Here is a 27006-nt window from a genome sequence, read left to right on the forward strand (position 1 = left end):
CTGCCTGTCTGTCAGTCTTGCGTTTTCTGTCTAATCAGACTTGGGATAAGATGAATTCATGGTACGAAAGACCGCAGACATTTAACCCAATGCATTCTCTTCGGGATAAAAGCAGGTCAGGTTATTTATATACTTTTGCAAGAATAGTGTGTCTTCAAAACTTCATAAGCCGGAAAGCTCTTAAAAGAGAAGTTGATGGGGGTCTCAGAATGCTTGCTCTTAATTATTTATTTGATGTCAGTTTTATTTTTGGCAAATTTTGAAAATTCCTTTTACCTTTAAATTGACTCGCTAGAAAGGTTTTCCTAACTTTTCCTTTCATAATGTTATGAAATGCTGGATATCACCCGCCCTTCATTTTGCACAGGAAATGAGGTAGATTTATATGGATCACAACTAACGCAACCAACCGCCTATTTTATGATATTTCGCGAGGCACGAAATGAAAACGGTTAATTACGCAGAATGGTCCCCATTTCGAACAAACACAGAACAAATAAAAAAAACAGAAAATATGGAAATATAGTATAGCGACTGGAGAGAGAGAGAGAGAGAGAGAGAGAGAGAGAGAGAGAATGAATTCGATGCAATCTCAAATACTCCATCCAGCTAATTATGCTTATGATGTGGAGAGCTCCTATTTGCATTGCTGTGAAATCACCGCCTACTGCAATAGCACACTGAGCTTCGTTGAAGGGACCACTTACATTTATCCTAAACGCTTGTGTTATTTGTTAGTATATTAACTCATATATTTGTTTCTTGTATGCTTCGGGAATAGGCTAGAAGTGAACATTAAATTTCCTCTTATCATTGGCCTCTTCTCGTGAAAAAAAAAAAAAAAAAATTGAATAAAGTCGTAATGAATACATACTCTCTTAGACTGGCGAAACGCCATTAACCATGTAATTAATAGATGGATTGAGACGAGACTCGAATATTTTTCTGCTATCTCTTGAAAGAGAAACATCCGGAAAGTCTGGATAGTTTAAAAACATAAGAAAGAGTCTAATATGTTTTATTGCTTTTGCTTTTGTATGTTTCTTTGCTTTTTTGTGGGAGAACCAGTTTGATCCAAATTTTACTATTGCTTCTAAATCATATTGGAACGATTAACGGTAAACTTCAGTAGGAGACTACGAATTTTTTATGAGAATTTTCTCTGTAAAATGTACTGTCCATTTTTACGATGTGATAAACCTCACCAAACGACATCTTTCGATTCGAAAAATTTTAATATTAGCTGTCTGTCAGTCTGTCCGGTTATCTATGTCTGTCCATCCTCAGAGGTTGAAGTTTTTCCATCTTGAGTTTGCCTATAACATCTGAACTATAGGAAATAGAGAACTCATATTTGGCATCTACTAGTAAAGCCAATGCGCAGAGTGGGATCAAGGTCAGGTTCGTACATAGTTTGTGTGTGTCATTTGACTGACATATGCAATGACGAAATCACATTGCACAGTATTACAAATTTTCCACCATTTCTAATGTGGTATTACCCTAATGTATGTATTCATGTCTTATCCTTTTGTTAACAGGAAATAGGATGTGACAATGTACTGGGATCTGGCAACCGCTTTGACTCGTGTGGCATCTGTGGAGGTGACAACAGTACGTGCAGGATAATATCTGGTGTGTTCTCTCGTGCCAAGATGCCCTATGGCTATAATGTTATTGCAACCTTGCCCTCTGGTGCCAGTAACATCACAATTCAACACATACGGCCTTCTACAAATTACCTAGGTTAGTAATGACTAAACAAGATAAAGGGATGGTAATTTTATACCCCTGGAACCATTCTCTCTGCCATCTTGGTTAGATAAGTTTGTTCCTGGAAGATATTTGATTTATTTTACAATTTTGAACACAAACAATTGCCTAGGTAGCATTTGCTGAATTCTGGAGGGAGATGGTAATTTTGTGCTAGTGTAGCATTGGAAAAAATGGGCCTCTGGCCTCCTAATGAAATCATGCTAATAGCTTTTGGAAATTGAGGACAGCAGTATTTTATACTGATTCTTATACTGATTTTCATTACAGCGCTAAAACACCTGGAAGGAGATTTCTTTTTGAATGGTAACTGGGGCATAAATTCCTCTGGTAGCTATCAAGCTGCAGGAACCACTTTCTACTACCAGCGGCCTGAAAGGTTTCAAGGAGACATGGTCACAGCGATAGGGCCTCTTCAGCATGCAGTCAATGTTATGGTAAGTTTCGGGCTACTTGTTTCCCGTCAAAATTTTTAACTAAATGCTAGATGTAATATCCAAATCACTTTACTGGGTATGTACTCGGCTAATTGTAATAATTTTCGAATTGGATATATTCTTTATCATTTTAAGGGAATAATAATATTTAGTTTTTTTTTAGCATGCTTTGCTTTGTCAGTGCGTTACCCCTTGTGTTCCAAGATTCTACTTTTAACCCAAGTTCAGTACACAATTACCCGATCTTTTTGCTAATGGTTGGATAATTTTGAGGACAAATTCACATAGTGAAACAGTTGGGTTTTTCAAAGGAACCTTGTTGTTTAGAAAAGCAAGGACTACCATGAGGTATGCTCAGCGTTTTAATACACGCCTATTCTCTGTGATTTAATTTCCAGTAAATCAAAAACTTTTCAGGGTCACCACATGACGATAATTTATCTTGAGTTTGTATGTTCTTATAGCATTTCTTTATTGGAGGAGCTTTTGCCCAATAATCAGGTACTGATAATTGCACCTTACAGAGATTATGAAATCTGATCACATGTTAACTTTATATTTAATATTTTTTTTTAGTTTAGAGTGATAGTAGTGATTTTTTCAAGAAAATCTAAAAAAAAAAAAAATGTTTTTGGCAGGTATTCTATCAGTCAACAAATCCTGGGATCAAGTATGAGTATCACCTCCCGATGTCTCCCTCACGGCGAAGAAATTGGCCAGTTGTGGTTCCAGGGACGCCTCAGAGATCACATATTAGACCTGACAACCCTCTTAACCCCCTCGTTCCAGGGGGGCCAGCATCCAGGACCCCACCCTCTGGTACACCACCTTTCTCTGTTGGGTCATTCAGGGATTCCAATAGGGGCAGCTTTATATCAGGAGGCTTTAAAGGTTCTGGGAGTTCTGACGATCTGTCCAGCACCAGCTCTGCCCCTAGAGGCCAGCAGCACCCTTTTGATAAGAAGGCAGATGATCTTATTCACAAGCCAGTAGCTGCTGCTGTTCATGCTTCTTCAGACTCACACTCTAATATGTCTTCCATGCATCTTGGCTATCAGAATAATCCCCCTCACACTGACAACATAAACACAACTTCTGGCAAAGTCCTTCCTGTCTCTTCTCCTACTGACAGCACAGGTCAGAAACAGCCTGTCTTGAGAAAACCTGTCATAGACTATCCAGCTGATGGCTCGACTGTCAAGCACAAACCTTTTACTTCAACACCTAATAAATATGTTCACCATTCTAGTAGGGACTTTGTTACTTCATCCAAAGGAAAAACGCCAAATTTAGGCATCCAAAGACGAATGCATCCAGCAGTGCATAGTTTTGGATACCTAAATAATAAATACAAACTGCATCCTAGTGTCTCACAAATGCATGCCCCTTTTTACACAAGCTCTAGTTATCGGCCTAATTACAGACTTTATAACCCATTGATGGGGCATGACAGACGACTATCACAACCTTCAATTCCTATCTCTAGTAAGTCTCACTTACTTGACATTCCATGGATGAACGACCTTCATCCGGGCTATCTGTCACTTCCATCACCATCACATTCCCAACCAATGAATGGTCCTAGAAGGATTGCCTCCCCAGCCAAACACCTTCCCCCATCCTTTCCACAGTCCACCCACAGTGTTGCTGCCAAGAGTCGCATGGGGTACGCAGGTATGTTAAAATGAGCTGTAATGGTGCACGCTGCTTCCGCACAATCACACTCCAATCTTCTCACGCTCTCTTCCCCCCTTGTCACCTTCGGATAGATACTCAATCTCCTCCATCATGGTGTACAGTTGTGACGTTCTGCATCGTTTCCGAATGTATCGTAAGATAGTTGTTTTGTTCTCTTATTTTGCCTCCTAATTTTCTTACGTAAAGGGTGTTAGTTTCCTCATTGAGTGGAGTGATTATTCTCTCCCGACATTGTAGTAAAATAAAACCACTGACATGGTTTTTGATACTGGCTTTTGCTATAGAAAATGTGTGGGTTTATGTATAATGTTTACAAGTTTATTTATTCTGTTGTTAATATCAAGTACAATTTTAAATGGCTTTTTCTGTATTTGTACACTGATTTCATCATCATCATGGCATATGACCATGTACATAAGTCATTGTGATCTCAAAGCTGTCTGACAGGAACAAACTGTATGAAGAACTTTCATAGCAAGAATCTAGTCAGCAAGTAATTATTTGCCTATGTGTATAAACTAACAGCATGGCTCTATCGAGTCATAGTAGATTAATTGGATCTGTCTATTTAGCCTTTGATATCTGTAGTAGTAAAACTTGAATTTTAAATCCTCTCATCTTTATATATAACTAAAGGTACTTACTTCTTGACTTAATTACTAACCTTTCGAGTTACAAATTACTGCAGTAATTCTAGCTATATGGACTTAAAAGACAGTCTTCAAAATTGGATTTTTAGTTTTTAACTTTAGTACCAAATGAAGATTAACACATCGTGTTTCAAGAGCAATAATTTAGCAAGTGTATTTTATGTAAACTAAGCTTTTTCGTATCTTTAGCAGCATTTTGGTTACAAGGTAAAACTTATCACACAGGCTGCTCAGTTGTTCCTCTAGAATAGGTGTGTTTTAACCATTGCATTACTTGATTAGGGAAAAGTTTTAACAAATTAGCAACGTTGTTATACAGGAATTTTCTTTAGTCATAATTTAGTCAACGGCCGTGATAGTTGAAAGTTGTACAAGCTTCGTTAAGTGGTTTTAGTTTAATCTTGGAATGTAGAAAATTACGATTCATGATAAATTTGAAAGAAAACTAGGTAGATTACCAGGATTGTAATAATCCGTTTTGTTTACTTAGGAATTCTGTTGTGGAATTGTAAATATATTTTATATATAGCAAAAGAATTCAGTTGTGGAACTGGAAATATAAATTATATATAGCCAAGGAATTCTGTTTTGGAATTGGAAATATAAATATATATAGCAAAGGAATTCTGTTGTGGAATTGGAAATATAAATTATATATAGCAAAGGACTTTTGTTGTGGGATTGGAAATATATAAATATATATAGCAAAGGAATCCTGTTGTGGAATTGGAAATATATGTGGAATTGGAAATATATTTTATATATAGTAAATCTGAAGTAAGTCTACAAATGCAACATGTCCAACTGCAATGTGATTAGTTAATAATTTAGTTGCACTGTAGACAGAATTGTCTTTTACAGTGAAAATGAAAGTTCACTTGGCGCTGGTCATTGTAAATTTTAATTTTCTTTATATTAAATATAACTCATAATTTTTTATACTAATTAAAACAAGATAAATCCAATTTAACCATTCATACAAGATCCTTCAAAATGCAGTACAGATGATTTTCATACGTTGTAAAAATGTAGATACAGTAATTTCTTACTGTTGTGTCATCTATGTTCATCAAAATATTATCCTGAATTTTACATTTAACTGCTCTTTCAATAAGTGTATCGCTTTCTTTTGATTTTCCTTAACGGTTGATCTTGTAAATAGTAGTAAGTTGTTTTCTTCCATAGTTAAATAATGAAAAATTTAGAAATAAGAATGATAAAATCTGTTTGGTTACAACCTTGTTATTTTCAACGCGTGCCTAAATATTTTGTCAGGAACCCTTAACTTTTGTACTTTGATATAAGTAATTTAACCAAACTTGTCAAAGGGCATAAAGAACCAGGACAATTAATTATTAAAACTGATGGCATTAAAATAACTGACACTAAAACATCAATGAGACCATTTTAAAATTACGACTTTAAAACTAATAATAACAACCTAAATAAAACAAACTTAAAGCGTCATTAATGCAAAGAAAAAGTCATTGTCTGTTATGTGTTTTGTAAATAGGAAATACTGACAATGACCTAAATCGCTGTGCGATGTGCCTTTGCAGGACCCGTCAATGACGCTCGGTCAAGCAATCATTACGGCAACTCTGTGCTAGCGAACAGGAGGAGAGAAGAAGAGGAAGAGGAGGAAAAGAAGAAAAAGAGGAAGGAACGGAGAGGGAGGAAGGACGGAGGCAAGGATAAACTGAAGCACGAGAAACGAAGGAAGAGATATGAATGGAAGGTCGTCGGTTTTAGCAGCTGCACAGAAACTTGTGGAGGAGGTGAGATGTTAATAATGTCTGATTTATTCATTAGTTCAGACGATCTGACGTTGCAATGACCTTAGTCACAGACGCCGAGTTTGATGTCTAGTTTAATGCCAAGTAATGATACGTCTTTGAATCATTTTGTTGTTTTTCTTATTACGCTTTTCTCCATTTTGAAGAAGGAAATCATAAGTTGAGTATTTTTTTTTAAACCTTAAGCTTATGTAATTAAGTGCTGTGCTAGCAGTACAGATATAGAATATTCTGTTCCCTAAACGTAAATTGGTGCAAGCACCACGATAAAGACATTTTAAGCCTTACTTGTCTAGAACTTCCAATTTTGTAAGGCATTTATAGCCCTTCACCATAAATCCTTTTAGTAATCATTGTAACAATATCGGCCCAGATTCTGAATGACGGTTTTACCTTTTTCTTCCGGTTCAGGCACCCAAACAACTCGCGTGGTTTGCGTCAAACGCAAACGTGGCAACGAGGTTCCAGACAAACACTGCGTCGACCTTCCACGTCCGGCTGAGGACACTGTCAGGTGTAACTTACGCCCTTGTCCTGCGCAGTAAGTTCAACATTTCTCGTTTTTCCTTCTGTATCCACAATACATTTGCTGTATCCTTTTTTGTTGCGTCGTTGATTATCTGCTTTATTTTTCTTGTTTCTCGTTTTGTGCCATGATTGTATTGTGGAATCGAACGAAAACAAATACTTGATCATAGTTACTACAAGAGTTAGTTCTTGTCTCTCAGAAGAACCACCACATATTTGCCCATTTGTAAATTGGAAAGGCACAGTTTGAATAAATTCCTTACGGTATACAGCAGTGTGGCAAATATACCACCAACATAGATTCGGATCCTATAAGCCCCCCCACCCCCACCCCACCCAAAAAAAGGTAATATTCAAGCAAGGATATAAGGAATCTAGTCTTAGAGAATGTTTTTGCATCATACTACAAAGGGCTATGGGAAGCGAATATGCGTGGAGTGACCACAACTTGCGAAAAGGAGTTTTGAGGCTTCGTAGGAATTCGGGGAACTGGTATCCAAAACTTGTGTAGTCGTAAAGAAATAGTGAAAAAGGAAAAGGGATGAGGCATGTGTGCTCGCCACAGGCAGCTTTGCCATTCGTAGTCATGACCCAAAATACTGTTACAGTGGCTTGATTTCAGCACAAAGTCGGTCTTAACATTTTTACGTACTTACGCCTTATGCTTATATTATTTGATAATTATTGAACGCTAAATTTGAATAGTCAAATCTGCGTTATTGCTATAAGAATAATAAAATTAATTTCCACCAAATCATCGTAAAAACAAGAACATAGACAAAGAAGAAAATACGGAAAAATAATGGTTTTTATTTGAAGGAATTAACCACTTACCAAAGAGTCAAATTGAAAAAATAAAATATAAAATAATTGCTGTTATGCGAGCCGGCTTAACGTATACCTCCGGCTGTACTAGGGGAACACGGCAAATTGCCCATGTTACGGGAATACTCCACCTTATGCTATATTTCAGATGTTTGCTGTTTTCGCAAAATAATTGTAATTATCATGTTTTCTTTGCTGTTGTAACCTCTGAAAACATGTTCCCAAATAAACAGAAATCCTTCTTTTTCTTTACATTTATTCTTAGTGTGAATAACTAAAAGTAAAATAAACGGATTCTTGGCACCAGCATTGAAACCGAGCTACGATTTTCAGTTTTCGAGCCCTTTTTTTTTTTTTCTTTTCCATTTTCTTCCTGATAGGAGATCAACAGGCTTAGTTTTTTAACCCTTAAAAATTGTTTTCATCTACCATTTGAAGGCCCTTATTTAGCCACAGAAAGAGTGCTAAAATTCTTCCATAAAGCAAGGTAGATAATATTTGCAATTTTGGCTTGCTTGCAGCATTGCCGTTATGCTAGCAAATTGTAATATGTTGCATGTTGCATCCATATTCGTAAATGTGGAACAGCCAATTTAATTACATTGGCACGATTTACTATGCGCCAGTTTTTAGGCTCCGCGCCCATAATATGTAGTGGTCAAAATTGCATGGTTACTACGATTCGGTATGATTTACAATGAAGTCGTGCAGTCAGATAACTTTAGCATGTTTATGGGAAAAAGAACAGTTACAAGTAGCAAGAAGTAAGGCCTCCAGACACACTATGATGCATTTGAGTGAAAAAAAAAAAAAAAATAGCAACGGCAGACTCATTAACGACTGTTGAAGAAATTGTAGCTACGTGCCCAAATTAAGGCGGTATTCAAAGCATACAAAGTGTATTTACATCATAGAGAGTGATCGTTTGTAAAGGTGTCACTATATATTTTATAAGAAAGTGATGACACTTGTAGGGGAAACAGATAGGGTTAAAGAAAGACTTTGCATGAATATTCATCGCAGACGTAGGCACAAAGAATAGGTTGTATTCAGGACAAGGCCGTGAGTCAGATATTACTGGTCAACCCTGGTAGGGTCCTGTAACTCGAGATAGTGTCTCAAGTAAGTGAAAGAGAGGAATGTAAGACAGAATAACCAGGTAAAAGACACCTTTATTCCTTCTTATTGTTTCCAGAATGCAGGAACAATTCCTTACAACTGCTCCCTCATTTATTTTTGGGGGGCAGTCGGTACCTTGGTTGACCTGTTACGTTTACACACACCCACACATATACATATAAATATGTATATGTTTGTATGTATGATGGTCTGTAAGTATGTGTGTGTGCATGCGTGCTTGCGTTTATGTCTGCATCTGTCTGTGCGTGCGTCTGTGGTGTGGTGTATGTATGTGTGTGTGTGTGTGTGTGTGTGTGTGTGTGTGTGTGTGTGCGCGTTTGTGAAAAAGAAGCAATTTAGCTCCACCTGTAAATAATTAGTGGTTGTTACAGGTAAAATGTGGAAGGTCACAGGTAAGGGAGACAAATCCGCCTGGGAAATTGAAAATGTCAGTAACCTAAGTAGTGTTTAATTAGTCAGGTCAGGAATAATTGAGGTCTTCCCTTGATGTCGAGGAATTTCTCTCTCTCTCTCTCTCTCTCTCTCTCTCTCTCTCTCTCTCTCTCTCTCTCTCTCTCTCTCTCTCTCTCAAAAGTCTATGTAAGTTCATAGCCTCTCTCTCTCTTTCACATGTCTATGTAAGATCATAGAAAAAAGTAGAGCAGGAAGGAATTAATTACATTTATAGGGTGGCTACACACTCAATTTCATAACGGGTTAAGGCTGTGTGTGTCAATTGCTGTTTTAACGACTGATCTTTTAACTATTTTTACTCTCAGGCGGTGTTTCAAGTAGTTGTGTTAATTGAAAGGGATGTCTTCGAAAGTTCCCTTTGTTCATCAAACTGTTTCGCAAAATGGTCAGCAAATTATTCATTATGTGCAGTGCCTCAATAGCAATTTTAGATGCTGTACAGTCATCAGTTTTCTTGCAAAGTGCTCAACTATTGGTAAGAGTCGGTTTCATATTTTTATGTCAAAACGATCTGAAAATATTTTAAGAAAAGGATATAAACCAGACCCTTTTTCTCAACATTAGCTTCAAATGAGCAAAAACTTTGTTCCAATGATTTTGTAAGATTTACGTTGGACGACGTTCTGTTACTCGATAGGCCTGCTGCGCATGTGCAGAAGTCATTATTTCGTCTCGTGGGGCCTTTTAACAATATAACCAGGAAGACAACTTCTCTTTGCGCCTAGAGTAAGCAGCTGGCATTTAGCATTTATGATTCATCACTTATGATGTAGCACATTTCGTGGTTTGTAAATTAGTGTTCAAAGCATCAGCTGACTTGAGAAGTCAGTGGAGGACATGAAGAATATGATGTAATATTTTGATTTGATTTAATTGGTCTGACACTTTGAATGATAAAAACAGACACTTGTGTGTCGTACATTAGAAAATTATACTTCAAATGAGATATGTGGCATACCAAGTAGATTAAAATTTTGAAGGTTAAATGAGAAACTCAGCAAGCAGTTCACAACAGCTGGATAGTATTCTGACTTATGATAGAGAAGAGCATTATGAAACATGCAAGTTAATTCATTGCATAAACTGTTCAGTTACGGTATCTATAAGTTCTATAAACAATCAGGTTCTTGCGTTATCATTGTCTACCAATGTTGTTCTTAGGCTATGGGAGTTTACAGTAGAAACTGAATTTTTTACTAGTTGTTACTTAGCGTTCATACAATTTTGTGGGAGTAATTTCATTGAATATGTACGGAATAATAATTTTTAAAATTAGGACACACTTACGAAAGTGCCACCGTTTTACAAGGAGAATGAAATGAAAGCGACAATAAGTAGCAAGTTACCATTCAAAAAAAAAAAAACCGTAGTTTCAAACTATTTATAAAAAAACAAAAAAATTCTGGTATCATGACTGTTGATATGACATCAGTCTATGGAAATCAGCCAGTCGGATAAGCATCCCAATGGACAAGACGTCCCTCATTTATCTTAATCTCCTAACCTAAACCATTATCATTGGCGGCCTCCTCTTTCCTGCCCTCCACTCAATCCTTCACCACCTCAACTGCTGCAGGAGTCGTGGTCATCCTTAGTGCCTTTTGGTTTTGGGTTTTTGGGTCCCTCGTGGCTGGGGATTTGTGGCATTGGCTACATTACCCTCAACGCTAAGATTCAAGCGACGGCTCGGATGGACACAATAGATAAGACTCGCGAGTGTTGCACCAGTGACAAGTCGCTATTAGGTTTGAGTTACAGCTTGTCATAATCTCATCATGCGGTTAGAGGTATTCGGCTTGAGACGATTTTCTTGTTGCCGGTAAAGATTTAATGCGTTTTGTAAGCACGTATTTTATGCGTCTGTCTGTCTGTCCGTCCGTCCGTCTGCCTCCTTGCGAGACTGACCTGAGAAACACAAGACGGCTGAAACACGAGATAAATGGAATTGTTGATAATACGTCAAAAAAAAAAAGTGAGAGAGAGAGATACGTGGGTCAAGAAGACTGACCTTAACCTTCACATGATATACTTGCTGTTAGAAAAAAAGGCCATATAAAAGGCATCTAAAAGAAAGCTATTTTTATGTTAGCCACCCCACAGCTTTATTAACGGGCGTGTTTGTTTTCGCATGGATGTGCATGCGCGCTCGTGTGTGGCCGAGTTAAGAGTCAATTGAGTTCGCTGTCTTTTTGATGAGCGTGACATCAGTATTGCGCTGGCCGGGTTAAAGGCTAGGATTTCTCTCTTATTTATGACTGCTTTCTTGCTGTGGGGGTTGAAATGGAAGGTCGCGGGGGATGCATATTGTTTATTCAACTGCTGCCTGCTCCAGTGGGACGTGTTTGTTGATTTTTTTTTTTTTTATATTTAATGTGCTCACTTGATATCATTCAGTGGCTGATCTAAATTGTTGCCGCCTTGTTTAAATTTTTCCTTTTGTTTTCATTATGATCCTTTTCCTTCTTATTTCAAAAATTTGCTTCTCTGAAATTCCACAATTCCGTAAGATGTGCATTTATCATATATATATATATATATATATATATATATATATATATATATATATATATATATATATATATATATATATATATATATTTTTTTTTTTTTTCTTTTTTTTTTACGTAGAATATCACATGGAAGGTTCTTACAAATTACAGTCCTTAGGATACTGCTGATCTTAACAGACGATCTTTTTTTTTTTTTTTTTTTTTTTGAAAGGTGTGAAAGGTTTGTATAATATATATATATATATATATATATATATATATATATATATATATATATATATATATATATATATATATATATATATAGTTTTGACCAACAGGAATTGTATATATTTGTTTATAAAATCTGTGTATCATTACTTCCATGTGTACAGTTACCAATTTAAAAAGTTATCCTTATTGCTGTGGAAAATATGAGTTTTCCAAGTTAATCGCAACGCATTGACAGTGCTATCCATCCTTGAGACAGTGAGTACAGTTGTAACACCTATCTGTTAGCATAGCATTTCCATTTCAAAATCATTACTTCACACTTTTGGTGCTCAATTTGCATTTTTGACTGAAATACTGAATGTTTTGCATGCCATTATTTTCATTAGAATTCACACGTAAAATCCCAGAGAAGGGAAGGGAAGCTTGTATCCGACTTATCCTGTGGTTCAAAGAAGACCTCTTTATATAGAGAAATTTTAGGTAAACCCAGGTCCTGAGTAAGTCATCTTAACAGCATTTTTCTTATTATCGTTTTATATAATTAAAAACATGAATCTATAAGAAAGTAATTTAATTTGATGAAATGTATGATGCAAAAAATGAGAACACCTTTCAGAAATAAAAATGACTGAGCACCCCACACAGATATTCTATACATACAGTAATTAAAGAGTGTGTATATCAAACAACTTGAACAACTGATTGATAGTTGTTAAAGCTGGAACTTGTTCATAAGTTAGCGAATTACTGGAATCCGATTATAAAATTTATGCCAGAGGCCACGCGCTGGGACCTATGAGGTCATTCGGCGCTGACGATAACGTCGAAACCATTGTTAGAAGAGGGTGGAAAGTAAGATGGAATTAAGACAATATGGACAGAGGTATAATAAAAGGAATGAAGGGGTTGCAGCTAGGGGGCGAGGGGACGCTGCGAAGAACCTTATGTAATGCCTACAGTGCACCGCGTGAGGTACACTAACAGCACCACCCTCCTACGGTAATGAATTACTGATTGTTATTGACATCTTTCCAGGTGGGTGCCAGAACCATGGGGACCGTGTAGTGTGACGTGCGGTCTGGGCGTGCAGACCCGCCATTTGACGTGCAAAATGAGGCTGTCACCAGATCAGTATATCAGTGCTGCTGAGGCTGCATGCCCTGCTACGACTTCGATACCCAAAGCTCAGGTATATGTAGTTCATGAGATGAATTTCCCTCGCCCCATTGCTCAGCTAATCATCTTGAAATCAGTTTACTTTACTGCTGTTGCGATAACTTTCTTTTTTTTTTTTTTTTTTTGTCTGTGAAATGTACCCAGAATGATAATTTTATACCGAGGGTGACATATTTTATGATAAATTCCGTGCAATAACGTGCAAGCAATTTTTTCCTGTGAAGAATGCGCATTTTTAAACAATATTCAAGAGAATGCATTTTTCCTTTGTTATAAGAGTAATTCATAAAACAAGTCAAAAATTCATAAAAAATGAGCTTCAAATTTTTATCATTTATCTTCAGAGAAATTCCGTTCCGAATTGCAGGTCTGCGAACTGGCTTCCTGCGACAGCGGTCCTACCTGGAAAGTAGGCGAATGGGGAGCTTGCTCCGCTCAGTGTGGTCTAGGAACCAGGCACAGGCCTGTCTCTTGTTCCACCATCCAGGGACCTGTGGCTGAACATCTTTGCGATAGGGAAAAGAAACCCTCGAACCAGGTAATTTTTTTACCGTAACTCATAAAACGCGCCTTACCGCATATGTTTATTCTATTATGTCAATGGTCTTTCAATGTGCTTAGTATCTACTAATTCAATACTTGAATTCAATTATATATATATATATATATATATATATATATATATATATATATATATATATATATATATATTATATATGTATTGTGTGTTTTTTTTATGAGAGGGGAATACTTTTGTGAGTGACAGCATATATGAACACTTGTTGCTCATGTATGCTTGCATGCAAACGCCAATTTGCAATACACACACACACACACACATGGATAAAGACATCTTGGTTGTTGATTCCCTCCTCCCCCCAACAAAAAAAAATGTAAACCAAAATTTCTTTAGTTACTCAAAAGCTTCAATGCCTTCGTGCCCGATTTCCGGCAGGAGCTCTGCGATATGGGATCCTGTGCGACAGACACCTGGTTCTTCTCGACCTGGGAAGAGCGGTGCTCTGAAGAATGCGGCGACGGCGTCCAGAGGCGCCGAGTTCATTGCTCAGGTGATGCCCTTGACAACCAGGTGACCGAGACCTCCTGCGACCCCGAGCAGAGACCGGCCACCACAAGGGCATGCACCTCCGACCGAGGGTGCGGCGGCAAGTGGTTTACCGGTAAGTGGGAGACATAAATTTTCGAATTATTATTATTATTATTATTATTATTATTATTATTATTATTATTATTCAGAAGATGAACCCCATTCATATGGAAGGAGCCCACAGAGGCCATTGACTTGCAATTCAAGCTTCCAAAGAATATTATAGTGTTCATTTGAAAGAAGTAATAGAAGGTAACAGGAAAGAAGTGTTTGAATATAAAAAGAAACAAATAAATTGACCTATTTATTAAAATTTAAGTCAATTTTTGAAATACAAGGATAATTGTTTTAGGGCAGTAATGCATTGCATCTTTGCTCCATTTGTATTTGTTTAAGAAAGAGATGGAATGGGAGCGTTTGGAAAAGTTTGTTAATATTTGTATTTAATGATAAAATAAGCATCATTGTTATGCTCGTATGTAATTCTTGCAATTTACCATTGAGGGGATAGCAATCAAAGAATAATGAAATTATTTTTGATTGAAGATTCCCGGGAAGGCAGTCAAAAGTTTTCTGCTGTGGTTCCAAATCGGAACATGTGCATCGTGTTACGAACAAACATGATTTTATTCTCCACCGAGTTATCGCGTTACTGTTAACCATTTTTATCATTATTATGACCTCGAATTTTTCCCAAATTCAGTAGCAAGAAAATTTAGTTTTATAATTTTGTACGATGTAACAGCAAGACAATTCTAATTGTATAATTTTTTAAAAATTCATTAACAAGACAATCCAATTTTATAATTTTTTAAGCTGCAATCGCAAGAAAATTGTTTTATCATTTTTCAAAATGCAGTAGCAAGGCAATTTAGGTTTATAATTTTTGAAGAATGCAGTAGCGAGACAATTTAGTTTTATACATTTTACAGTGCAGTAGCAAAACAGTTTAGTTTTATAAATTTTTAAAGTGCAGTATATTTTTTTAATGTAGTCGTAGGACTAGTTAGTTTTATAATATTTTAAAATGCAGTAGCAAAACAATTTTGTTTTGTGATTTTTTAAAATGCATGAGCGAGACATTTTAGTTTTATATTTTGTTAGAATGCACCAGCAAAGACAATTTAGTTTCATACAGTAGCAAGGCAATTTAGTTTTATAATTTTTCTCCCCTTGTGTCACTAAGCAAAATGCTGTTTAGTACATATATATATTTTTTTTTAGATTTCTGAAATAAAAGTTATCATGTTCCAGTAGCACCGTATCCAGTCCTGAATGTCAGTTCATATATGGAAGCGGTATGGTCTTTCAATTTAAAAGTACAAATAAAAAAATCACTGCAAATGAAATCATTTGGGTGCCTAATAATTGTTGCAAAAATTAAACAAATTGAATTTAAGTACAGGCAGAGCGAGAAATTCCCCCTCTCTCTCTCTCTCTCTCTCTCTCTCTCTCTCTCTCTCTCTGTACTCTATCTATATATATATATATATATATATATATATATATATATATATATATATATATATATATATATATATATATATATATATATATATATATATATATTTGTATATATATATATATACATATGTGTGTGAGTTATACAGTGCGGCTCAGGCAAACGATGTTTGTGACCAGTGTATGAGAATATTTATAAATTTATTAATGTTTAAACTTAGAATATTTTAATGGTTGAATATTTAAACTTTACACTAGATCTAACCGACATCGGTCCCAACATAACAGCTTAAAGGAAGAAAAAACTCATGTTATCCTTCAGTTAAAAAAAAAAAAACGTAAAATAAAAAAAGAGACAAAGTTCATTTCAGCTTTTGTCAGCAAAAAAAGGAAGAGAAACGACCAAACAAAGTCTAGCCTTTGAAACAAACTATTATGCTCTGCAATTTTTAAGACTCGTCATTAATGCTTGCTCGACAGGGGAGGAAAGGCAGTCGCAAAGTTTATAATGTCAACAGCGGTGAGGGAGAAAAAGGGCAATTCGTTGTTGAGACCGAGGTGGCGGTACGAAGTAATTTAACTGTGTAATGAAATTAGCATCGGTAGAGCTTTGGTCAGCATTCACGGCCATTCCATTTGGAGAAAAGGTTTCTAAACCCGTTTGCAAGTATGTGTCGGTGAATATGTTTACCGTATTCTTTTCATTCATGCAGTGTTTATTCCTTAACTTTATTTACAGTAAGATTTTTTCAACGTTTTATTGCTAAATAAAATAATAGTGTACTCAAAGGCTGCTCCGAACTAAAATTGAATGTTCAGCGAATTTTTCTGAAAATTTCTTTCAATTATCCCTTTGCACATTTAAGGAGAACTTCATTACTTGTTATGGACTGAATGGTTTTATTTATATAAGCATCAATAGAATTTCGTTTTGTTGTTGGAACTTTTTTATCAACTCCAGAAAATTTCCTCTGAAAATAATTTTAGCTCTCATTAGCTAAGAAATTAGCATTTACATAATTTTAGATCTCATTAGCTAAGAGGTTAGCATTTAGGCAATTTTAGTTTTCATCAGCTAAAAAAATTAACATTTACACAATTTTAGTTCTCATTAGCTAAGAAACTAGCATTTAATTGGTACGTTTAGACTGCGTGAATAGAACGAGCTTCTTCAGAAAAATGTTCTCTGCTCTTTTGCGTTTCACCCCTCCTTTTTTTTTCCTTTTTTGTTCTGAAAACGGCACCCGGAATTAAGACACGTGTTTTGTTAATTCTAACAAATTCCGTTTTCCAACTCCACTTGCAAAACTTTGCAAAACTGATGTGAAAAAGGAGAGTGATGCTTCTATTACAGATTTGTAATAGAAATATATATATATATATATATATATATATATATATATATATATATATATATATATATATATATATATATATATATATATATATATATATATATATATATATTTTTTTTTATAGATATTCTGCTGTTCGCCCTCTCTGTTTTATTTAGTAAAAATATCATTCTAACAAAGGCAGGAAGGCGTCTCTGTCCATGCGAAGGGAGGCTGGGTATTTCAAAAAATAACGTCTTTAGCAGGAATAGTTTAGCATTAGGGATCTAACCTACAGAGAGGGTTTTCACCAAGTAACCTCTAGTAAAGGTGGTCTTAAGCTTCCTTTTGCTTTGTCCTATGCATTCGGCGATGTTTGTCAAATTTTCAGAGGCATATAGGCATACTGACATGGAAAACAGCTCAGGACTCCTGTTTTGACCTGAGAGGGGTCAGAGAGAGACTTGATATCATGCGAGACACACACGTTGTGTGTAACTAATTCTCTGTGCTTGCCCTCTTACTGTTTCATTGGTACTAGCGAGACGAAACGGCTATTTTCAAGACTTCTGATCGTCAGTTGCATGCCTAAGCGACCCACGTCAACGGTAAGTTTGAAATTTGCCAGTTTTCGTCGACTTGCTAGTATCTCTTCCTGATTTCAATTTTCATTTGTTTTCATTACTTCGCCACCATCTACGAAAGCCTGGTATAACAATATTTCTTTTATGAAGTCTATAAGAATAATTAATATTGCCTAGTGACTATGCAAACTATTCCCATGCAGCAAGTAGGAATTAGGGAAAGTTAAGTAAGTAAATTTCAGCATTCAGGCAGCCTTGTGTCTCGATCCCATTGTTCGGAAGAGAAATAGCCTTTACCAGTACTAAAACTGCGTACGATATATAGAAGTACAGACATCTGTTGTGTTATAACTTTACTTGAAGCAAGGGGAAACTTGACTGTGTCCGACGTGGGCGAAAGTTCATGTAATTTCCTCGCTATCACCGCACATTCTTTGTTTGTCAGGACCAACTTGGAAGTACGGGGTTTGATGTAATCCATTTATTGCAGAGTAATCCGTTATCCCATATATTGTTTTTCCCCGACTGGCGGCCTTATTCAATTAAGTAATTGTCTGTCTTTAAGGCTAACTTTAGCTTTAATTGACAGGTTACGTGTGCCATTGGCGACAGAGGGCCCCATAAATTACATTAAGTCCTTAATAAACTCATCAGCCAAGCCCCCACACGTAACAATATATACATATTGTTACATGTAGGGCTTGGCTGATGAGTTTATTAATGAATTAATGTAATTTATATTATAGAAATACATTAATTCATTAATAAACTCATCAGCCAAGCCCCCACACGTAACAATATATACATATTGTTACATTTGGGGCTTGGCTGATGAGTTTGTTAATGAATTAGTGTAATTTATGGGGCCCTGCTTTGCCAATGACACACGTAACCTGTCAATTAAAGCTAAAGTTAACCTCAAAGACAGACAATTACTTAATTGAATAAGGTCGCCAGCTGGGGAACAATGTATGGGATAATGGATTACTCTGCAACAAATGGATTACATTAAACACCTTTACTTCCCAATTAGTCCCAACAAACGAAGAATGTGCGGTGATAGCGAGGTAGTTACATGAACAATTGTTTGCCGTCTGACATTCAATTCTCCCTTTTCTTCAAGTAAAAAAAATACAACGCAACGAGTGTCTATACTGGTACTTATCGTACATAGTTTCGTATTGGTAAAGACTACTTCTCTTCTGAACAATGGGATCAAGACACAAGGCTGCCTGAAATTTACTTACTTAACTTTCCCTAATTCCTACTTACTGCACGGGAATAGCTTACGCAATTTCACTAGGCAATATTAATTATTCTTACACTAGAATTCATAAAAGAAATCTGGTTATACCAGGTTCTCGTAGATGGTGGCAAAGTGGTGAAAACAAAGGAAAAAGATGAAATACAGTGGTAGAATACTAGTAAATCGACAAAGAAACTGTCAAATTTCTGACTTACCGTTGCCGTGGGTTGCTTGTGCAGGCAACTGATGATTAGAAGTCTTGAATGACATGTTTGACGCCTCACTAGTACCAATAAAACAGTAAGAGGGCAAGCACAAAGAATTAGTTACACACAACACATGTGCTTCGTGTGGCTTCAAGTCTCTCTCTCTACTGGCTTTCGAGGGTCAGGCTAAGGGCAAAGCTGGTCGCCCATAACCCCAGGCAGTCTGAAAAATTAACAGACACAATGCCAAATGCATAGGACAGAGCAAAAGGAAGCTTAAGACCACCTTCACTAGAGGTTACTTGGTAAAACCCTCCCTGTGGGTTAGGCTCCCTGATGCTAACCTATCAGCTACTAAAAGACGTTACTTTTTTGAAAACACACAGCCTACTTCTATCCGCTTAGCTTCCCTTAGCGTCAACAGAGATGCCCTTCTGTTTTTGTTCGGTTGGTATTTTTACTAAATAATGCAGAGAGGGTGAACAGCAGATATTTATAAAAGCTCCCCCCACCATAAGAAGGCCTTCACTCCCTTTCGGGCGTGAAGGTCTGTACTAAGCAAGCTGTTCGTCTCTATTACATTACTCTTCTCCCCTGAGCAGATTTGTCCCGCGCAGTCTAACTAGCTGCGGATCTACCTAACTCTAGATAGGATATGAGCTTTGATCACTTACTGACAGAATCCTAACTGTACTTAAAGGTGCTTGCGGTTATTACATGCTACCTCCTATACTTGTGATGTTTTAGACCTAGCCAAATGGTACATTCTATGGCATTCCCTAGCCTAACCTATCCTAACGCGACCGTAGTACCAATGTAAGGGACAATGCACTAGCTAAATTACAAGGTTTTCTGTACTACAATTGGTAATTACTGGTTGGTACATGAGGTTTGCCTCATATGATGAATGCTTGCCTCAATGAGGTCTTGGGTCATGCGTGTCATGAGCGTAGTGGCTCTTTTCACCATAGTTTAGACTGTCTGATTTTAGTTACACTGTACTCATGTGATGTAATCCATTTGTTGAAGAGTAATCCGTTATCCCATATATTGTTTTTCCCCGACTGGCAACATTATTCTATTAAGTAATTGTCTGTCTTTGAGGCTAACTTTAGCTTTAATTGACAGGTTACATGTGCCATTGGTGACGCAAGGCCCCATAAATTACATTAATTCATTAATAAACTCATCAGCCAAGCCCCCATATGTAACATTGGCGATCTGGCCTAGGATCTAATTAATTTAGAGATAAAAGAATCTGGAATAATATTAATTACACATTAATTCCAAAGAGAGAAGTCAGATATTTAATTTCATGCTATTCTTCCAAACAAGGAGACAGTACAAGGCATAATAGTAATAAGAATACCTGTTATAATTAAGAAATTAGCGTAGGTAGGAAAGTGTGCATTGAGAGCAGTTATAATTATTTGTTTGCAAAATCTTAAAAAGAAACACTTTTGCCACATTCGGATACCATGGGTTCTACATTCCAGCGAAGGTCGTGGGCCGAGTTATCATGTCATTGTTAATATTTTGCTATTTTCCCCGGCCAACGGTTAATGCATGATATTGATTTTTGAACGAGTTAACTAGTGCACGACAAAGAACGGAGAAATTGTGCTTAACGTGTCTCTTGTAGGTAGGGAGAACAAAAATGTGTGAAGTAAGTTGAATTTCAAAAGCAGTGACCGCATTTGCCTACAAAGAGGTCCGATCGAGCGTAACGGAGTTAATAAGTGTTCATATAGTGGGAAGCATATTAAAATCCCGTGTCATTAATATAGCAAACAAACGGCAATAGTTACATTCTTAATAATTTGCATTTTTTTAAAGTAAAGTAAATTCAGTCCCGTCAGGACGTCATGAATCCATTTCCTTGTCTTGCTAGCGGCCACTCCACAAGCGTGACAGCAGCAGACAGCATTAATTCCATGTGAGAAAGAAAAAAAAAGAAAAAGCACAGCTCATGGTAATTTTGTTTTCCATCTCCCTAACATAAAATCCTTAGCATTGTTGGTGCATTTAGAGTAAATCTGTATTCCTGCACTTTCTTTGTTCGTTTGTGAGAGGAATTTGAGTGCTTTGTGTGATTCAGTTGTAAACAAACGCACCTCGAGACATTGTGTATTCATTCGCCAAGACTGCCGCTCAGCCGCATATGTTTTGAATTTGCTGTGTGCTAACGAAATTCGTCCAACATTTTGGAGCCCGGGTTGACCGCTCCCCATGTCCGTCATCTTAAAACCTTTGTTGTTATTGGTTGTGTGATTGGTTTGTAGCGCCACAGTCACCCTTAGCATCTGCCTCATTACCACTTCAGGGACTATCTGGTTGTGCGGAGTAATCCACCTCGCAAAATCTTAACCAGACATAGACTGCGATAGATAGAAACTAGGATAGGGTTCCATACAATAGATAAAAACAAGATATAATTTAGTCAAGGAATGATAGGTCTTAGGAAATATACAGCATAACAAGTTCCTATACAAATCCACTGGCGTAAGAAATCATATGAAGAAAAAGAACTTATAATTTTAATCATAACTCCTCAGAGTAAGACGTCCGACTCAGGCTACCGGGAAAGTTACGATTGCTAACCCAAGCCCCTTAAGAGAGCCCTAGGTGACGTATCTCTCAATAAGAACCCTGCCAGTGTGCAGTTATAAAAATTTTACTTAAATTTCTTCAGGCAGCACAAGTTTGCTGGCTGGATCTCTCTCTCTCTCTCTCTCTCTCTCTCTCTCTCTCTCTCTCTCTCTCTCTCTCTCTCTCTCTCTCTCTCTCACATATATATCTAAGAAAGCATTCAACCTAACACCGAGTGTATGTGCCCCTCTTCATAGAAAGTCCTGGGCCGACACCAGGATAATTAATTTAACTAAACCAACTAACCAGAAACAGCTCTGTCCCACAAATAGATGAGGGCAAGTTAAGAGTAATTACAGTTAGAAACTGTCGGTCACGAGTGAGATCTTTTACCCAGACTTAAGCAGAAGGTAGCCTTTCCCCTTCTGCAGGAGAAGGGGGTAGTAGCACAGCGGTTACTGGGACCAGACACTCACGAGGGCCTCATAAGCAACCACAAGTCAATTTTCCTTCCACAGTGCCACTAATAATCTGAAGCACTGTCATCAGCTGAATAGCTTACATCTCTTTTTCTCTCTCTCTCTCTTACCTTCCCTTTCTCTCTCACTTATTTGTTGCACTCTGCTGGGGTAGAGTGCATTTTCCTTAAATACAACCTAGTGGACTCAAGTAAAGGGTTCCTAGGAACATACTGGCACCATAGTGCCAGCAAACAAACTAGAGAAAAACAAAACCAGACAAAGGGAACACATAAGAAAAGTCCTTTTGTTACCTAACCTACGCCAATACATCAGGATACTGAGTGCCACCAGTGTGACCTTTACATGGCACACCCAACCACAGTGCCACCTTATTGAAAAGGTGCGACATACTGAAGAGTCACCCTAAATCCAAGGGACATTTACTTGCTGCCCAAGTACGTCCAGTCGACCCGGATAGATGCCCTTCCCCACCAGAACCATGGCAGCAGAGAATTATAAAGCCTTCATGGAGCTGGGGACGGCGGCAGGTCTCACCGGATTGGGCCTCACCACGTGGGTCAAGGAGCAGATGGATGACTTGGCCAAGCAAGAGAAGGAAGAAAGACTCGAACGGAGGAATTGTGAGGCCGAAAGAGGAAGTATGAGGCCGAACAGAGGCAGCTGGAAGATGAAAGAGAAGAAAGGAGATGACAGCATGAGTTAGCCTTCAAGGAAAAGGAGCTTGAGTTGGAAAGAGCAAAAAAGGAACACGCTGAAGCTATGGCTAGACAGCAAGCCTCCAGCCTCACACCTGCTGCCCCAAATGCTCCAATCTCGAGCATTAATTCCCTCGTCTCCAAGTGGACTGAGGGTGAGCCAGAAGCATGGCTGGAGGAAATCGAGGCACTCTTCGATAACTACAGCACCACCAAGACAGAGAGGGCCTTAGTACAAGCCAAGCACATGGAGGGGAAAGCTAAGGTAGCCCTTCACTCACTGGAGAAGAGCCAGAGAGGCAACATGGTTGAAGTGCGAAGTCATCAAGAAGGCTTACAAAATAACCCCGGAGAAATGGCGACAGCAGTTCCAAGGTCTTGCCAAGGAAGTTGGCTGGTCCTGGACTGAATGGGCCTGTCACAAGACCCAGTCTAGTGCCCGCTGCTTCGATCCTTGTCTTGCACAACGTTTGAAGACCTCTTCAATCGAACCATGCTGGAGGATCTTTACCAATGTGTGCCTGGGCCCCTTGCTGTGTATATCTAAAGATAAGCAGCCCACCACCCTTATGGAAGCCTGCTGCATGGCCGATTCATGGGAAACCTTCAACCAGTCCCACAGCACATCTCAGGCTCAACTCGCCCGAAGAATGGACTGCCAAGCAAGCCTATGTGCACCTACTGTAAAAGGGTGGGGCACACTGAAGCTGAGTGCTGAGTGCCGATACAAGCTCAGCACTAACAAGCAGCTTCCTACTAACAACCAGAACTCCTCTCCTCTCCTTCATCCACTCAACCCTCTCCACCAACAGTCACCACAGGCCAATGAGCCCTTACAAGAGGCCAGTGCAAATCCTGTGGTGCTGCCATCCACTACAGTGCTGGACATCCGGCCTGTCCACATCATGTCCCCACCACCAAGTTTATCAACCTCGTCAGCACCTCATTCTCTGTGGCTGGGCCGCAAAACATCCTCTACCCAAAGAGACTGAAGACCCAGTTCATCTTGGTGGCCCGCCTTAAGGGCGCTAGCCTGCCTGTGACCCTTCCGGTCATGGTAGACACTGCAGCAGACATTAGCCTGATCTCCAGGGCCCAAGTGCCAGCCTGTGCTATGGTTGACGAGAAAACCCAGTGGGAGATGAAGAGGATAGAAGGCCACACCATTACCATTCCCACGGTCAAGCTCCAGGTCATGACACCTTGGGGCACTCTACCCCACCGCCTTGGCGTGGTGGGTGGAATTCGGCCTGGAGTGGACTTCCTGTTGGGTCGGGACCTTCTCAGGGGAAGCCCTTCCCCAGTGCCACTTCGCAGCCAGGCTACCTCCTCCATGGAGGCCCAGACTGTAGGAGAACCCAATCAAGACGAAAACCCACCTTCCGCCCACCGAAGTGGTCAGCGGAAGGGGCACACACTAAACCGTTCTCAGCCTAGCCCTCTCCATTCACGAAGGGGCGGCCCACAAAGAGGTCCTCCCTCTCCCCAAAGAGACGTTCAGGAGGAGCAGTACTGCTGTAGGACGTGCCAGCGGACAGGCCACTCCACAAATTGGGAGGGCTGCCCAAGTAAGCAACACCCAGTGGACACCCCCAAGCAAGACTCTCCGAGAGGCTCTGATCTCCAGCTAGGGCAGGAATCTCTGCCGCAGCCAAATTCAAGCCATCCACGAGGTATTGCACCTCCGGACCCCTTGTCAGGCATGCCTGACCCTCAACTGCTGCCAGTGCTACTTGCGAACCCTAAGCGGTGCCATGCTCCGTCCAGCACGGACGTTGAGCCTTCAGTTATGAAGGACCCTGTGCCTGGTCCAAATCATGAGGCGGATCCTCCTCCGGGAGATCCAGGATCCCTCACAGCACTAATCATAGCAGCTGAAGAGCCTCCGGCACCCGACACTTCTTCTTCACCAAATCAGTCTCCAGAGGATGAACCCCCTGGTGGACCAAACTGTTACATCTTCTCTGGGAGACCAGGAACTGGCCTCCTGGGACACAGAGGTTGAGATCGCTCCGGGTGTTGCAACAGTCAGAGTAGGGAGCCCTCCTGTAGCTTCTGAAGTTACCCCTGACTTCACACCCGCTAGCCCTTCTGGCCTTTCCCCAGAGCCGGTGCTTTCGCTACCTCCTAGGTCGGACATAGATAGGCCTTGGAGGAACTCAAAGAAGAAGAAGAAGGGGCAGAAGAGAGCCCAGTAGTTGCAGAGCCATGAGCTCATCCTGGCACTAGTGCCCTCCTAGCACAGTGCCTTACCATCTTAGAGTGATCCTGGCCCCTTGCCCAGAGGAGGTAGCCAACGTGATCTCTTTCTCATACCATAGCCTAGACCTGATTGTGTACATCAGAGTAGTAACCTTGTCCCTTCCACTTTCCATCGAGTCACAGTAATCACATGAGTACAGTGTAACTAAAATCAGACAATGTAAACTATGGTGAAAAGAGCCACTATGCTCATGACACGCATGGCGTAAGACCTCATTGAGGCAAGCACTTATCATATGAGGCAAACCTCATGTATTAACCAGTAATTAATTACCAGTTGTATTGCAGACAACCTTGTAATTGAGCTAGTTCATTGTCCCTTACGTTGGTGCTACAGTCGTGTTAGGATAGGTTATGCTAGGGAATAATATAGAACGTACCATTTGGCTAGGTCTAAAACATCACAGTTATAGGAGGTAGCATGTAATAACCGTAAGCACGTTTAAGTACAGTTAGGATTCTGTAATGTAAGTGATCCAAGCTTATTTCCTATCTAGAGTTAGGTAGATCCGTAGCTAGTTAGACTGCACAGGACAAATCTGCTCAGGGGAGAAGAGTAACGTAATAAGAGGCGAACAGCTTGCTTAGTACAGACCTTCATGCCTGAAAGGGAGTGAAGGCCTTCTTAAGGGGGGAAGCTTTTACATATATTCTCCTGTTCACCCTCTCTGCATTATTTAGTAAAAATGTCATTCTAACAAAGACAGGAAGGCATCTCTGTCCATGCTAAGGGAGGCTGGGTATTTCAAAAAATAACGTCTTTAGCAGGAATAGTTTAGCATTAGGGACCAAACCCACAGAGAGGGTTTTCACCCAGTAACCTCAAGTGAAGGTGGTCTTAAGCTTCCTTTTGCTTTGTCCTATGCATTCGGCAATGTTTGTCAAATTTTCAGACTGCCCGAGGCATATAAGCATACTGACGCAGAAAACAGCCCAGGGTTCCTGTTTTGACCTGAGAGGGGTCAGAGAGAGAATTGATATCGCGCAAGACAGACGTGTTGTGTGTAATTAATTCTTTGTGCTTGCGCTCTTACTGTTTCATTGGTACTAGTGAGACAAAACGGCTATTTTCAAGATTTCTGATCGTGAGTTGCATGCCCAAGTGACCCATGTCAACGGTAAGTTTGAAATTTGCCAATTTTCATCGACTTGCTAGTATCTCTTCCTGATTTCAATTTTCCTTTGTTTTCACCACTTCGCCACCATCTACGAGAACCTGGTATAACCATATTTCTTTTATGAAGTCTAGTGTAAGAATAATTAATATTGCCTAGTGACTGTGTAAACTATTCCTGTGCAGTAAGTAGGAATTAGGGAAAGTTAAGTAAATTCCAGCGTTCAGGCAGCCTTGTGTCTCGATCCCATTGTTCGGAAGAGAAATAGCCTTTACCAGTACTAAAACTGCATACGATATATATAGTGGTACAGACATCTGTTGTGTTATAACTTTACTTGAAGCAAGGGGAAACTTGACTGTGTCCAACGTGGGCGAAAGTTCATGTAATTTCCTTGCTATCACCACACATTCTTTGTTTGTCAGGACCAACTTGGAAGTACGGGGTTTGATGTAATCCATTTATTGCAGAGTAATCCGTTATCCCATATATTGTTTTTCCCCGACTGGCGACCTTATTCAATTAAGTAATTGTCTGTCTTTGAGGCTAACTTTAGCTTTAATTGACAGGTTACGTGTGCCATTGGTGACACAGGGCCCCATAAATTACATTAATTCATTAATAAACTCATCAGCCAAGCCCCCACATGTAACAATATATATACAGTATATATGTGTATATATACATATATATATATATATATATATATATATATATATATATAT

The 27006-nt window shown here is 38.8% G+C and overlaps 1 protein-coding gene across 10 annotated transcripts in view; it reads left to right on the forward strand.

Annotated features, from left to right (window-relative positions):
- LOC136839462 (thrombospondin type-1 domain-containing protein 4-like) overlaps positions 1-27006 on the forward strand; it is a 795787-nt gene that overhangs the window by 756254 nt on the left and 12527 nt on the right. For all 10 annotated transcript variants that reach the window (XM_067105522.1, XM_067105530.1, XM_067105532.1 and 7 more), the window contains 8 exons: positions 1542-1746; positions 2044-2210; positions 2849-3029; positions 6118-6336; positions 6766-6895; positions 13059-13212; positions 13567-13737; positions 14155-14380. In XM_067105522.1, coding sequence (XP_066961623.1) covers positions 1542-1746; positions 2044-2210; positions 2849-3029; positions 6118-6336; positions 6766-6895; positions 13059-13212; positions 13567-13737; positions 14155-14380 — 1453 coding nt within the window. The remainder of the gene's footprint in view (positions 1-1541; positions 1747-2043; positions 2211-2848; positions 3030-6117; positions 6337-6765; positions 6896-13058; positions 13213-13566; positions 13738-14154; positions 14381-27006) is intronic.

This window comes from Macrobrachium rosenbergii, chromosome 6, assembly GCF_040412425.1.
Source record: "Macrobrachium rosenbergii isolate ZJJX-2024 chromosome 6, ASM4041242v1, whole genome shotgun sequence".
In the NCBI taxonomy this organism is placed as follows: Eukaryota; Metazoa; Arthropoda; class Malacostraca; order Decapoda; family Palaemonidae; genus Macrobrachium; species Macrobrachium rosenbergii.